Genomic DNA, 14,448 nt, shown 5'->3' with positions numbered 1-14,448 from the left:
AAGTCCGGGTATTATAATAAATATTTAATATTAGCCGAGGAAGGGAAGAGAGGATTTAGTACGAATATAAGTAATTATAGTACTTTAGTTCTTATTAATAATTTATTAATAACGGTCCAAATAAATTAAAAGTAGGTTTATATATATATTGGGTAGGAGTTAGCTATTTATAATATTCTCTAATAATTTAGGATAGTATATTTTAAATATATAACCTACGAGACGGAGCGGGCATATATTATAACAGGTATTTAATACTAATTAAAGAAGGGAGGAGAGGAAATATAATAGGTATAGAGAATTTATAATATAATAGGTATTTAATACTAGCCGAGAAGAAAGGGAGAGAAGAAGGGGAGAGAGGAAGGGGGAGGATATAGAATAAAATTTATATTAGTAACGATCGACCGGCTGCTTCTATATAATAATACGAATATTAAATATATAGCCTTTATTTATTTAGTATTTATATTATCCGGGAGAGGCCCGAATAATTATTATATTAGTAATATAATTATTATTAACCTTAGAGAGGATACTAATAATAATTGATTTTAATAATAGAAATTAGCGTTATTGAATGGAGTATTGCTAAAGGGTTAGTTATAAATAGTATATTTGTATTAACTTTATATATATATTATATTTAAATAGAATAGAAGTTGAAAAAACGTGCCTCCTAACTGTAAATAACTATATTTCATTTATATTTTAATACGTATTAGTACCGGGCTTGCCTAATTTAAACATAAAATATATTCTATTATCACCGAATATATTAAGTAGTATAAGACCGCAATAGTATTAGTTAAGTAAATTTATATAACGGGATGATAGTATTAATTTAATATATATATTATAAATAGATTAGAAGTTGAAAAATACGTACAATTATATTAAATTATACTTATCAATATTAGAATTGTAGTTTTAAAAATCAGAATAAAGATTATAGTCGGCCGGAATTTATATTAAAGGGAATAAGGATAAACGGAGGGAGGATAGTTCAAATTGTATAGGATTTATAGCGAAGGTAGGGCGTTACGTAGGGCGGTATCTAAGTATAAAAAATTTGGAAATTTAAGAGTAGATAACAGAATATCCGGTATTAAAATAATAGGGAAACTACCTCCCTTTATTAAATAATATTTATTTCGAACTTACCCGAGAAAAACCTTACTACTTTCCGTCTTTTATTATTAGATTATACTTTTTACTCCTAGATTTATTATATTATTAATTTAGTAATATCTATATTAAAAAAAAAGGTAATATATGGACGAAATTCGGCGCGTTAAGTAGGGGCTTCCCTAAGTTTACTAACGCTTCAATAGAGGTCGTTCTAAACTTTTACTATTATAGGTCCAAATAATAATTTTTAGTAAGTATTTACCTCTAGCGTAAAATTAATACTAAATTTAGAATATTAGCTTCTTAATTTAAATTAATACTTATAATATTCTAATTAATTAGACAGGCTCTATACTACTAATTTATTATAATATACGGTCAGTCGATTTATTTAACTCGCCTTTTCACACAGTAATACTATATACCCCCAAATTTATAATAATTATTTTGTATTAAGTCCGGGGTTTATCTCCTTTTTATTTTCCAATTATATATAAATTTTTAACCGGTTAATAAATAAATTAATAATAAGAAATAGTATATATAACTAACCCCTATACTCTCCCTAAAATAGAAATATTTTAATATAGAAATATTAAATTAATTCGTTTATTTAGGATAGATCTATTATAAATTACTATAAATTATATTTGAAATATAAGAAAATATTTACTAGTTACCTTACTTTATATAGCCTTACTATTTCTATTACATTCTATTTTAAATAAATCGCTTTTATTTACAATAGAAAGGACACTTAAGGCCCGGGTATAAAAGTACTAATAAAACCTAATAAATAGAAGGCTAACAATATAGGGAAAGTACTAATAGGTAATAATATACTAAATTATTATATTTTCTATAGTCTAATATAACCTTCTCTCTTCAAAATTTCTAATCTTAGAAACCTCCTTATCCGTAGCCTCCTCTTCTATAATTATTCTCCCTCCAGGTTCCGTCCATCGTTCGCCTATACTAACTACCCTCCTTATTCTACCCTATAGCCTATAACCCTCCGGACCTTACCCGGCCGCTTTATCCGGCCGCTTAAGCCCTAATATTTAAAATAGAAGCCTATAGTATAGTTTTAGTAATTATAATTAAATAGATCCTCCTTTAGTTCTAAAATAAGAACAAAGTTAATTACTTTAAAGTAGGATCGGCGTATTTATTTAATTTCTACCGGTATAGTACTGCACCGGCTACTCCTTATTGGCCTACTATCGTTTTATCCGGTCCTTTTATCTTTTTCTAATAGTATTATTAATTTATAGTAGTTAAGCGGCCTTTAAAATATTTATTATTATATATTTTAGTACTACTACGCTTTATTTACTTACTTTAACTACCGGCTTCTAATTTTAGAGGGTTGCCTTATTGCTTTTAACGCCGCCGTTACCCTCTTTCGCAACTATAACATGCAGCTCTCTTAACCAATCAACTCGTTTACTAACCGAATACAATCTTAGTAGTATTAGGATAGTCAATTTCTTTTATAATCCGTCCAATTATATTTATTTTCTTAGCGCTACCTCCCTACTTACTATAATGCTTCCGTCCGAACGGTATAGATATAGGAGGTGGTAATTCAATTTTTTAACCCTACTACGTAATTAAAAGACCTGTTTCCTATCCTTCCCACTCCTATAGATATATAGATATATCGCCTAATAAGTAGTTGGGTCGGTGACGACTAGCGAATTCTAGGTGTTGTATGTCTTTTTTTTATTTTTGGGGAGAGAGGGGGGGCGGGGTTTCTTTTCTTTCTCCCACCATCTGTAACTTTCTCCGTCTTTTTTTAATATCAATCAACTTGTACTCTAAATATATCTTGGTGAGAAACAAGTATGCGGATGGCCGAGGGACATTCCATCCCTTCGAAATTGAAGATACTGTCCGTGAAGTGACAGAGCGCATCGGGGTGGAGATGCAATCGCAAACTCAGACGTCTCGTCATATCTTGGAATAATCTGCTTTGCACAAGCCAAAGTAGAAAAGGTGCCGTACCAATAATTCGATCGAGGGTTAAGGGCTCCAGAGAACTGTACGTGTATTTGCTGCAGGTTGTCATTCAGACAGGCGAATTTGGCAAAACGTAAAATCAATGTGCAACCAGGCAGTTTAGAATAGGCAGTTGAAACGGCCGGGGACGGAACTATCGACGTCAGTTGACTGCAACTTCTGTAGTGCTAGAAGACAGTTGGTGGATGACCCTGGCTTGTTGCCGTTCTCCGCGACACCGGATTGTTGAAATTTGGAACTGTCTGCTTCTGAATCTCGAACAAAGGGGAATTTTCTTTGCTCTTGACGTGCAATTAGATATTCACACACGTATACCCACATGGTATCTCAGCTTTTTGCACAATACTGCACTGCAGTGTCGAGCATCGAGGTGGTAATCAAGTGGCAAGAAAGCAGGCTTCTGTTGTACCTCAAACATTTCCATTTTTGACAAACGTCCACATAGTAAGTCTTTGCCCTGTTTTTGTCAAGAAATCACAAAACAAAAAGTATTGACATCGTCACACAATGTTGAATATCATTTTCCCCAACTCAGCTGGCCCCAAAAAGAAGTTTTACGGGTGCATTGCTGCATTCTGGGTTGCAGAGCGAAAAGGCTAGAGAGACATCGATGTCAAGCGATAAACGATCGACTAAGTAGTATACCTCTAACCCAAGAAGAATTCCCGATTAGGCGAAATTTTCGGATCTGGATAACGAGCCCCGGTGTTGCAGAGGCAGCACAATATCATCACGTCATTCCGGGCAGCTTACACTAATATCCATTCAACTTCCACGCCTTCCTATTGACACAAACCATCGAAAATTTGCAGAGTTCATTGATTGAGCGTTTCGTCCCGTCCCTTTTCGATCTCCAATCCTCCTCCAATCGCTGAACGCTACCTCCCCCTCCCCTCTCGCCCCCTCGGCCCCTCCTCTCCGGCAGTCACTCCTACCTACCTCGGGGTTACCGCCGGCGATAAGATTCCCCGCGCGAACATGCACAACGCACAGGCTTCTTCGGCAGCCAAGTACTAGACGTCACGACCCCAACCCCGGTCACTCCCCTCCCTCGGTCGCATCCCCCACACCGCCATTTCCCTATGCAACCGGATACCCTCATTCTTTTAACAATAATAATTCGACTAAAACACCCTCGATTTAATTCGTTTCTATTGCGATGGCTTTGTCTTTGTTCGATCAAGCGATCTCTGAGGTCCGTGATGGACTTTCCTAGTGTGCAGTAGCCAAGAAGTACGGCGTACCCCAATCTACTATCTCCGACCGTATGCGAGGCACTCCCTCCCTTCGTACAGTTAAAATACTTTAACAACGGCTGTCCCCCGCCTAAGAATCCTTTTTATATAAATAGATATTGAATAAAGAGAAGGCTGGCCGGGCTTTTAATTATTGTTAAGTATTAGGGATTGCGATATTAATATTAAAAAGAGGAGGTGACAATGATAAGCTGGGCGCCCGTTGGATCGATCGATTCCTAGTACGCAACCCCGATATTAAGACTAAGCTATCCAAGCCGCTCGAGTTAGTTAGAGTTAGAGGGTCTACCCAAGAAGTCTTTACGAAGTTCTTTGATTTTCTGGAAGCCTAGATTCGAGATAAGGCTATTATATTAGCTAATATTGCCAATATGGACGAATATGGGCTTTAGGAGTTGGAATTTAAGGATGGTAAAGTGTTTGGGATTACCCTAATAAAGAAGGTATACCTAATAACGATTGATACGACGATTTAGGTAACTATTATTGAGTGTGGGATTGTTGAGGGTAAGAGGTTGATTCCTGTTGTTGTTTTTACCGGTGTAACTCTTTAAAGTTAATAGTTCCCTAATAATATGGATAATGAATTTAAAAGTTGGAAATTTAATAGTTTATTAAGTAGTTAGAGTAATTTAGGGATTATTCTACGTTGGTTGAAGGAGGTTTACCTTCCTGAGACCTAGATAAATAACGGCTGGCGCTTTCTTATACTAGATAAGCATTCAAATTATTTATTTAATGATTTTATTATTGAGGTATTTCAATACCGTATTTAATTATTCTTTTTGCCTCCCTATACTTTTTATAAGATTCAACCGCTTGACCGCTTTGTTTTTTTAGTAGTAAAATTGTATTTTAGAGACTCAACGAAGGATTACACTAGCTTTCTAGTATTTATACTAGTAAATAAATAATAGTTCTTTAAGTATTATTAAGAAGTATTACAATTAGGCGTAAGCTTTAGAAACTTTAGATTAGGGTTTAAAAAGATTGGGATATGGTTAATGAATAGATCCGCTGTTATTGACGATCCCGAGGTTGTCCTTGACGATGGTGCCTTGCCCGCCGTCCTTGACGAATTAGTCCGGGCTATAACGCCGCTAATAATAGTCTTTGTTAATTGGGACGTTGTCTTCTAGACCCCCTAGAAGTTTAGGGATATTTATGAGGGTATTGGTAATGAGATATTTAGTCTTATTCGTACTATTAGGAGGGTGTTGATAAAGTCGGTTAAGGTTTTCGATGTAAAGAACGTTGAGTTCGCTGTAAAAGACTACTAAATTTAATATTTATAGAGTTAATTAGCTTCTTAAAAGCCTAGATTTAAAAGGAAGGTTAAAGAAGGGGGTAATGATAGATTTGCAAGGGTAGAAGAGATTTTGAAAGTTTGTGATGCCTTAAAGGAGGCTGCCCCCAAGCGAAGGAGGGTTATTACGGTAACGACGGTATTATTGCTGTAAGAGTTAGGGAGAGTCCTCTAGCTAATATTCTATATTATTGAGGAGTATTAGGAATAAGATTATGATATTTTGAACTATCAAAATCGCTGCAAAAGTGGCCAGTTTGCAATGCTATCTGGCTTCTGGTGATGAAGTTACATGACCGAGGGTGGGGGGTGACCGGGGTTGAGGTCACAACGTGTACAGACCGTTAGTGAGAGCCGCAGGCGACTGAGCCAGAGGCGAGGCACATGACACTGGCACCCCTTCGCCGACTCAGACAGCAGACACCAACGTTTGATATTTCCTATTCCCGCACCGCTCTTACATACAATACCAACAATCCATCGACTCTTTTTTCTCTTTGGGATGGATGAGGTGGCGGCGAAACCGACCGTCTTCTTCTCCTATCTGTCTATATATCCTCTCGATCCAGTTATCCATCAACCGGTACCACGAGGCATCACACAATGTGTTAGTGAATTGCGTGTTTGCTTTTAGAATCAACGATTTTGGACGTCATAAAAAAAGGCCAATTACGGATGTTGCTCTCTTCTCCTCGCCTTCTGCAATTCCATGGTCGGTTCTGGGAAGTCCCTACCGCTGATCTCTTGCAAGAACCCTTCAGTTGATCGATCACATCAGTCATGGTTGGTATCTGGTATCCGGCCCACCCGTTAGTGCAGTGGTTGGGCCCTTTCTTCCTCCTCTCCCGTCCTCATTCTCGGACTTCGTCCTCCTCGATTTTCTTTGTTATTTCTCTCGACCGGCAGACTGGCTACCCTTGGTTACTATACTGGATTCAAAACATGAGCTAACCAAACAACTATGACCTGAACCGAACTTGTCCTCTGGAAAACGCACTCCTGGTAGCATTGTTCCCTAGAGTGATTTATTCGTGCGGATTGGTAATTGGTACGTACTAAATGAGTAAAGCGCGGTGTAGGGAACCCAGCTAGGAAACACCGACAAAGGCCAAAAGGATGGAAACTTGACAGGAGCATTATCAATCAACCGTCCATCCTCCGCCGAAAAAATGGGGTCAGTGTCATGGTTAGTCAGGCACACCACCTTCCACGTTTTGTGCCATTCCCGTTTGGGATGTTGCGAACGATGAAAAAGGGAAAGACCTAGTGTACACAGTAGAGAGGAATTGCACTGATACTACTATTTCCTTGATCGTGTCCAAAAGCTTAAACCCGAGGTAGCCATCCCCGACTCCGTCCCCCTCTTCTTTCTGCAAAGAAAAAGCGGTAGTTACGTGCTGTTTCCTTGTTCTTTTCTTGTTTGTGATTTTTCTTCATTCCGTTCCTACCTGCGCCTACCTACATTTCCCATCCCTCAGCAACCCCGGGCCCGCAACCAACTGCCATCTCGCAAATTATTTCCAGCGATATGTAAAAAAAGAAAAAAGACGAAATCTTCAATCCTTTACCAACTACACCAGCGAGGAATAGAACCTGTGGGCCCGACAGCGTCTTGTATCATCTTATTCCAGATAGAAATCCCTAGGATCTTCGAAGAGCTACCCTATAAAGACGACTCAACTTTTGATATAATTTGCAAAAAGAAATCAGCCAAAATCAGAACTTGAGAAGCATCGCAACAACCGGCCAAGATCGACCTACTCGACCATCCACAGCCCATCCTACTGCTTGACATCTTCAAGCTACATATTTTACGTCGACAGGCTGGCCAACGCCAGCTAGAAGCACACGATGAACGAACTGGAAAAGGTGGAAAACTACCACGCCACCCACCTTAACTCAGATGCAACTCAGATCAACTCACCGACACATGATGTAGATATCGAAAAGGGTCAGTTCAGCGGTACCCATGGAACCAGCGGTTCAACCACGCCTCAGGTTGCCCACTCGGCGACCGGACAGAACGAGAAGGAGAATGATTCCGACTCGGCATCATCATCATCCCAGACAGAAGACGACATTGGTTTCGCGCCCATTTCAACCCACCAAACGCAGCCCCCTCACCAACCCCGACCCATGAGCCGACAAAGTCATAACACCACCTTCAGCCACATTTCTCGCTCGCGCTCCAACAACGGCTTTGGTGTAGACGACCTAGAAGACGAAGCCGAAAAAGAGGAGGAAGGAGCCGACGCGGAAGCAACAGCAGCCCGCTCAGGCGCCGGCGAGACCATCAAGGACGAAGAAGAGAAGCGCTTCGAGGTCGGCTGGGAAGGAGGCGACTCGGACCCTCTGAACCCGCGAAGCATGCCGACCTGGCGGAAGTGGATCATCATCGCCGTGCTGAGCATCGGCTCCTTCGCCGTGACGCACGCCTCGGCCATCTACACGGCTACGTACACGCAGATGAACGCCGAGTTCCACTGCTCTCGCATAGTAGCGACACTGGGCCTCTCGTTCTTCGTGCTGGGGATTGCGATGGGACCGTTCTGGTCGCCGTTGGCTGAGTTCTACGGACGGAGACCCATCTACATTTGCTCGTTTGCCGGGTTTCTGATCTGGCTGATCCCTAGTGCGGTGGCCAAGAATATCCAGACTATGATCATTGCGAGGTTCTTTCAGGGTCTGGCGGGCAGTGCGTTTCTCAGCGTGTCCGGTGGCACCGTGGGCGACCTGTTCAGTAGGGAGAAGTTCCAGTTGCCCATGGCCATCTTTGCGTTGTCGCCGTTTATTGGACCGGCGACGGGGCCGTTGGTGGGAGGATTGATCAACACATTCACGACCTGGAGGTGGACGTATTACTTCTTGATCATTTGGGCCGGAGTATTGCTGGCGTGTGTGATGGTGCTGGTGCCGGAAACATATCGTACGTCTTTTCCATTTCCTTCAAATGAAGTAATTGTCAAAACTTCCAGGGCTCGAACAATCGTTTCTGAGGCGCGTTGTTGGCTTTGCGGTTTGAACGAGAGAAAAAAAAAAAAAAAGGTCCGCATGACGAAGCCGAAAAGGAATACCAGGCCCTGAGAAAGTAGCCAAGACAAGGAGACTGAAAGAAGAAAAAAGTAAACAAACCCCCTGACTTACATTCTTACTCACCATATCCTTTTTCTCTACACAGACCCCGTCCTCCTAAAGCGCAAGGCTGTCAACCTCCGGAAAACCACCGGCGACAACCGCTACCACGCCCCCATCGAGCGCACCACCAAGTCGGTCGCCTCCACCCTTGGCAACTCCCTCCTGCGACCGTTTCAGCTGCTCCTGCTTGAGCCCATGTGTCTCATCCTGGATGTCTACTCCGCGGTTCTCCTGGGCGTTTTGTATCTCTTCTTTGGTGCCTTCCCCCTCGTCTTCCGCACCAACCACGGCTTCAATCTCTGGCAGGTCGGACTTACCTTCATGGGCCTCGGCGTGTCCATGGTCCTGGCCGGCTGCATCACTCCCGTCTGGACGCGCGTGAGAAATGGCCTGGCCGAGAAGCGATTCAAGAAGACGGGAATCATGAAGGGCGAGCCTGAGGACCAGCTGCCGCCCGTGATTGTGGGTGCCCCGCTCATCACGGGCGGTCTGTTTATGTTCGGGTTTAGCACATATCCGTGGGTGCATTGGATCGTGCCAATCATTGGGTCGTCGATCTTTGGTCTGGGGTAAGTACATACTTGCTTGTGTTTCCCTTTCTGCTGTGCTTGGCTTGGTTTACCCCGTCATCTACCTCCCCCCTGGAGTAAGCTTTGAGATCAAGAGGGTTAAGGTACAGTAAGAAGGAGGTAGCTTCATTCCTTCTTCTTGGGAAAACCCATATTCCGCTTGCTTGCGTGTTTGAGAGAGAAACAGTGGAGAGGGGGGAAGAGGTGGAAGGGTGTGGGGGGCGAGTCCAAGAGACATGGCATGTAGGATGGTGCGTCAACTGACACCCACCCTCAGGCTTCTTTCCCTAGGTTCATTGACTAAGCCTGGTTATGGTCTGGGGCAGAAGTGGTTAGGGAGTACGTGGATGGTGTAGTAGCCCTGCTACCAAACCGATTGCCGCAGAAACGGACGGAGAACTTCTCTGACTCTGCCGTTCTATGTTCTGGCTCTTCCCCCCCTCCTCGTCTCTCTGTTTTTGCCTCTTCGTCTTTCTTTCAAGCCCAAAGTCTCAGTCATGGCTTGGCCAAAGTTGATGCTGAAAATGGGAAATGGGGATAGCCACCTCCTTACCCTCGTCTCTTCCAGGGCCTGGTTCAAGGCTTGCGCCCTTCTCTCTTTTCTCCATTTCCCACTTGGTTCCTTTCGTCTTCCCTCCCGCCCCCGGTTGTTGTTTATATCGCGTCTGCAAAGTCCCATGATGTCGTTAACCGGTAACTGACTTGTCTTGCATATAGCATGTCCTTCGCCTTCACCGGCATCTTCACGTTCTTGGTAAGTGGGTTACGCTCCCTATTCCAATCCAGAAACAGGCCCAAACCCAAGAAATGCATCTTGTGTGTGGGGGGGAAATATCAAAATGGGGAACAGTGTCAGCCTCATCCATCATGTCGAGTCATGTCAAAACATGATGTTATGATCACTGCTGAATGGGGTTGTCATTTTGCCTCTCATTTTGACTTTCTCCTCCCGTGACCTCATGCCTGGCCTCTCCTTGCTCACTTGAATGGCCAAGGTGGAAAAAGGTTGTGTGAGTGTCAGTTAAGAGAAGGGAAATAAAATGAAGGGGTGGGGAGTACAAAACGACAACTATCCTGCCGTGTTCGCACACCATACACGCAGAGATATGGAGAGTCATTAGAGGCACCTGATTGGGCAGAAAGCGAAAGCAAAGATTGGACAAAGTTGGCAGTGCTGACAAGAAGGCGTTTCGTATACAGGTTGACGCATACCCGCGATACGCAGCGAGTGCCTTAGCCACGAATGCTCTTGTGCGATGTTCGTTTGCAGGTAAGTCTCGAGTGAAGATGGACCCCGGTGTATGTGTCGTTTATGCGGCGTTGGGGGTGTCGGTGTGTGTCTTGGTGATACCGGCCCAGCAGCGCCCAGGACATGCATCTGCCGCTCTTCATTCTAGCTGGATCTTCCGGGTTCAATCCGCTGCGATCCCTTGTGTCTTGTGCTTTGTTTCTCGACATGGGGTTTTGTGCTGACTTTTTGACACCCGGATACAGCTGCCTTCCCATTGTTTGGGATTCAAATGTACGAGAAGCTGGGCTTCCAGTGGGCCACGGCCCTCCTCGCCTTCCTTACCCTGGCAATGATGCCTTTCCCGTACCTCTTCTTCGTGTTTGGCAAGAGAATACGGGCCAGAAGCAAATTTGCGACCCGCTCGTAAGATGAGCGGGGAGCAAAACGCATAGGGTTGAGAGTTGCGAGTGGCTGGATAAACACCCACCGAAAATATTTCTTCTTTCTTCAGAGACACCTTCGACCGGCATATGGGACCTTCCGTCCCTCCCGCACTAAGACAAGTTATAACTGCAACAACCAGGAGGAAATAAGCAAGGAGTGCCATGTGTCGCTGTCTAAGGCAGTGAATGGTTGGCACATAGAGCACCACAACGACGCAGCAAAGCATATTACAAGCATAATCTGCATGTCGTCTGAGACATTGGTATATAATAGGAATGGTAATGAGATGGACGGTGAAATGATGCCAAGACGGAAGGGTAAAGACGATAGAAAAGCAAAAAGCGATGATGATTCAGGGCCGTTGCCTGGAAAATTGCATGCTGCGTGCCCGCGACCCTTTGAAGTGTTGTGAATGACTCAACTAGATCATGATAGAATGGCAAAGAGGCGAAGATTACCTCTCCACTTTGGAGAAAAGGGGGTGGCATCATGATCTGATATCCATGAATGTGCAATGATCGTCTTCCCAACTTGTTTTTGTTGTAAGTATGGGGTCAACTGTGCCAGTCTCGCCAGCCATGACCTACTGATACGTGTCTTTTTGAGGTATGGTATAGAATGGAAGATCGGGAGGTGCCTGTGTAATGGGATTATTGTAGCCATTTGGCAGATTCTGACAATAGACTCGCAAGAGCATGACCAAGGTGTGTACGGCGGCTTCAACATGGCCATGGTCAAGGAGACCGGGACCGAGGCCGAAGATCTGAGGTTGCATTGATGCCCAACATCAGTCTGCCTTGGACGGTGAGAAGGGGGCCATGTAGGTACCCATTACGGCCCGCATGTCTACAGAGTCAGTTGAAGATATTGAAGGGCATGTCGTAGACGGCGATTGCCGAAAGGGAGGGCTTGAAGCTGTGTCATGTACGATCTGCAGGAGGCTGCTTCGGGTAATAAGAATGCCGGGCGCTTTCATCCGCTGATGCACCCTTCAACAACGTAACCACCCATTATTACGGCAACGACAATGTCCCATCTCGAGTGAAAGTTGGATGGAGTGGATGACAAGGGACTGGGATGATCAGGATCTGACCCTTTGTCCGGAAAGCCGTGTGTAGTGGTACTATGATACCCATAGGCAATGTTTTTTTTTTTTTTTTTAATTTTTTTTAATGTTTTTTTTTTTTTTTTTACATGACACTCACCGATAGATCGACGTGCTTGGTATAGCGAACTGCACCCGAGGTGGTGTCTTTGCTACACACTTGCTTTGCTCTCCTGCCATTGGCCTCGTTCACCCTGTAGTGACGACTGCGGTGATGGCCTGTCTAGGCGGCTGTCGTCACGCTCGATTGTGGGAACTAGCGGCTGTGTTGTGAACTGGAGGTTGCCACTGCCTAGACAATGCAAGTAAGAGTCCGCCATGAGCAAGATGAAGTGTAAATCGTGTTACATGGCGGTCTTGTATCGTCTCATTGAGGGTTTCCATTGCACAAAAGCCCAAGGGGTGAGCAAGCAGCGGTCAACCAGTCGTGGTGACTACAGCCCTGTCGTCCCAGACTCATGTGGTGCGTGTACGGAAGACGACAGAATGCCTGCTAGACCAGGGGCAAGTGTTGGGTGTGCACGAGAGGCAGGTAGATATTTGGATGGTGTTGCTATAGCGGCATCAACAAGACCAAGGCGGGTTACCCAAGCATGTAGGAAGACGAACGGAGGCACGGTGGACCTCAGTTCTAACCAACCTTCCACACCGATCAGCAATTTTTGGACTACACAACAGGCGCCACGGCTAGGCTGATTGCGGATAAACATGGAGATATTGTCTCGGACACCGCAAAGTCCACCGGACAAGGACTAGTCTGGTTGAAGGGGTCGACGCAATCCGCGCGAACCGCTGGAATACTGCTGAATGGTGCGTCTCAGGTTCGACAAAGTGCTAGGGTTCGTCCATGGAGATAGCTCCCAGTTCATGCTGGGCAAGGCGAGATGAGATGAAGTCGGTGAGGCAAACAAGGTCTGAGGCAACTGAAGGGAATGATGGGGATTGTTTGGTGCAGACGTTCCGTATACAGGTACTGGGTGTGAGTGTCCGAGGTTTGATGGTGACGGTAGTGGTGGTGTTTTCCAAAGACAGACGTTTGGTTTTCAGGTCGTATAGACTGGACCGTATCGGCATGCGGGCGTGGCTTGCGTACTGTACTGTGTCGTATCGAGCAGCCAATGTTGGCAGGGGGTTGTTGAATGGACGTTCAGCCTCAATGACTTTGTCTAGACTGACGTGAGTGGATGCCAAGGCCTGAGCGAGTGTTCCTGACGATGCATCGAGTTCTCATGAAATCCTGGAGCCGATCAAGGCGGATCATGCCAGCTGATCTCGGGGCGCCACATGGTCATGGACAATCGTGGTTCGTCAATCGCCGCCGTCTGGGGCCCTGGCCGTTCCTGTTTGGCTCAACTGAACCATCTGCCCACAAGACGGGCCCATGGATGCATCCCGCCCTTCCATTCCGTCCTGTCACTACCAAGATGCGCCGCCAACCGCTGGGCATTGTGGCCGTTGTCGAGATTGCGGTAACGATAGCGGCAAGGAGAAATTTGGAAAAGAAAAGAAAAGGAAAAAAAGAAGAAGAAGAAGAAATTGACCTGGAACAATTCCAAGGCAAGTGTCGAGCTGGAAGCCAGGTTGAAGGTGACCAGATTGGGGCAATGCGCCGTTTACCGTCGCGCTGTAATGTATACTTAGCTCCATTGTTTGCATGTTTGGATTCAGTTCGATATGTACCTCTACACTACGTGCACAGTAGGCTCGTTTCCCTCAGGTTGTGTTCCTTGTACTCCTCTGATAAGATAGCGGGAACCTTTGGCCAAGTGAACTGTCGGAATGGAACGAACTTTAAGCGGTGGACGGGATGGGCCAGCGACTGACAGAGACGGAAGTCGGAATTCGGGAGACGGGAAGGAGGGGAACAGGAACAGAGATTCCACTTTGCGGCCCGCGCGCTTCCTTCCTTTGGTGCATAGCCATTGTAACGTTGGCAGCGTCATTATTTCCATTATTACAATTATTATTATTATTGTTACATAGTACGTAGAGGTACCGCTATGCCAGTGGATCCAAGTGGACTCAACTGAAAACATGTACATACATCAAAACTCGTGCTTTTGCAAATAAGTCCGGCAGCCCAAAATCTCTGCACAAGGGGGGTTTTGTAAGAGTGAGTAACACAATGTCAGCTACTTATTGGAGGGATCGCGGGCAGTCAAAATCCTTTGCAAAAGCAGGGGTTTTTACTGTACAGGTACCAATAGAAACCGAGAAAAGGGCAAGTACCTACCTTACATGACCTCTAC

At 44.4% G+C, this 14,448-nt stretch overlaps 2 protein-coding genes across 2 annotated transcripts; one reads left to right on the top strand and one right to left on the bottom strand.

Moving 5' to 3' along the window:
- Positions 1-7,851: 7,851 nt before the first annotated feature.
- B0T23DRAFT_316556 (major facilitator superfamily domain-containing protein) lies at positions 7,852-9,423 on the top strand (the record flags this gene model as incomplete). The annotated part of the gene is made up of 2 exons (XM_062834941.1): positions 7,852-8,641; positions 8,894-9,423. 2 exons carry the CDS (start codon positions 7,852-7,854, stop codon positions 9,421-9,423), a joined length of 1,320 nt encoding a protein of 439 aa, XP_062692865.1.
- Positions 9,424-10,603: 1,180 nt separating this feature from the next.
- On the bottom strand, positions 10,604-11,452 carry B0T23DRAFT_141108 (uncharacterized protein). Its single transcript, XM_062832360.1, has one exon. The coding sequence runs from the start codon at positions 11,318-11,320 to the stop codon at positions 10,832-10,834; it is 489 nt and encodes a 162-aa protein (XP_062692864.1). The 5' UTR covers positions 11,321-11,452; the 3' UTR covers positions 10,604-10,831.
- Positions 11,453-14,448: the final 2,996 nt, after the last annotated feature.

Source organism: Neurospora hispaniola (genome assembly GCF_033458365.1).
Source record: "Neurospora hispaniola strain FGSC 10403 chromosome Unknown B0T23scaffold_4, whole genome shotgun sequence".
NCBI lineage: Eukaryota > Fungi > Ascomycota > Sordariomycetes > Sordariales > Sordariaceae > Neurospora > Neurospora hispaniola.
This window is presented reverse-complemented; position numbering and strand designations above follow the sequence as displayed.

What these genes read in the sequence shown, in the direction of transcription:
- B0T23DRAFT_141108 (XM_062832360.1), bottom strand. Translation starts at nt 11,320, where the DNA reads ATGCTTTGCTGCGTCGTTGTGGTGCTCTATGTGCCAACCATTCACTGC.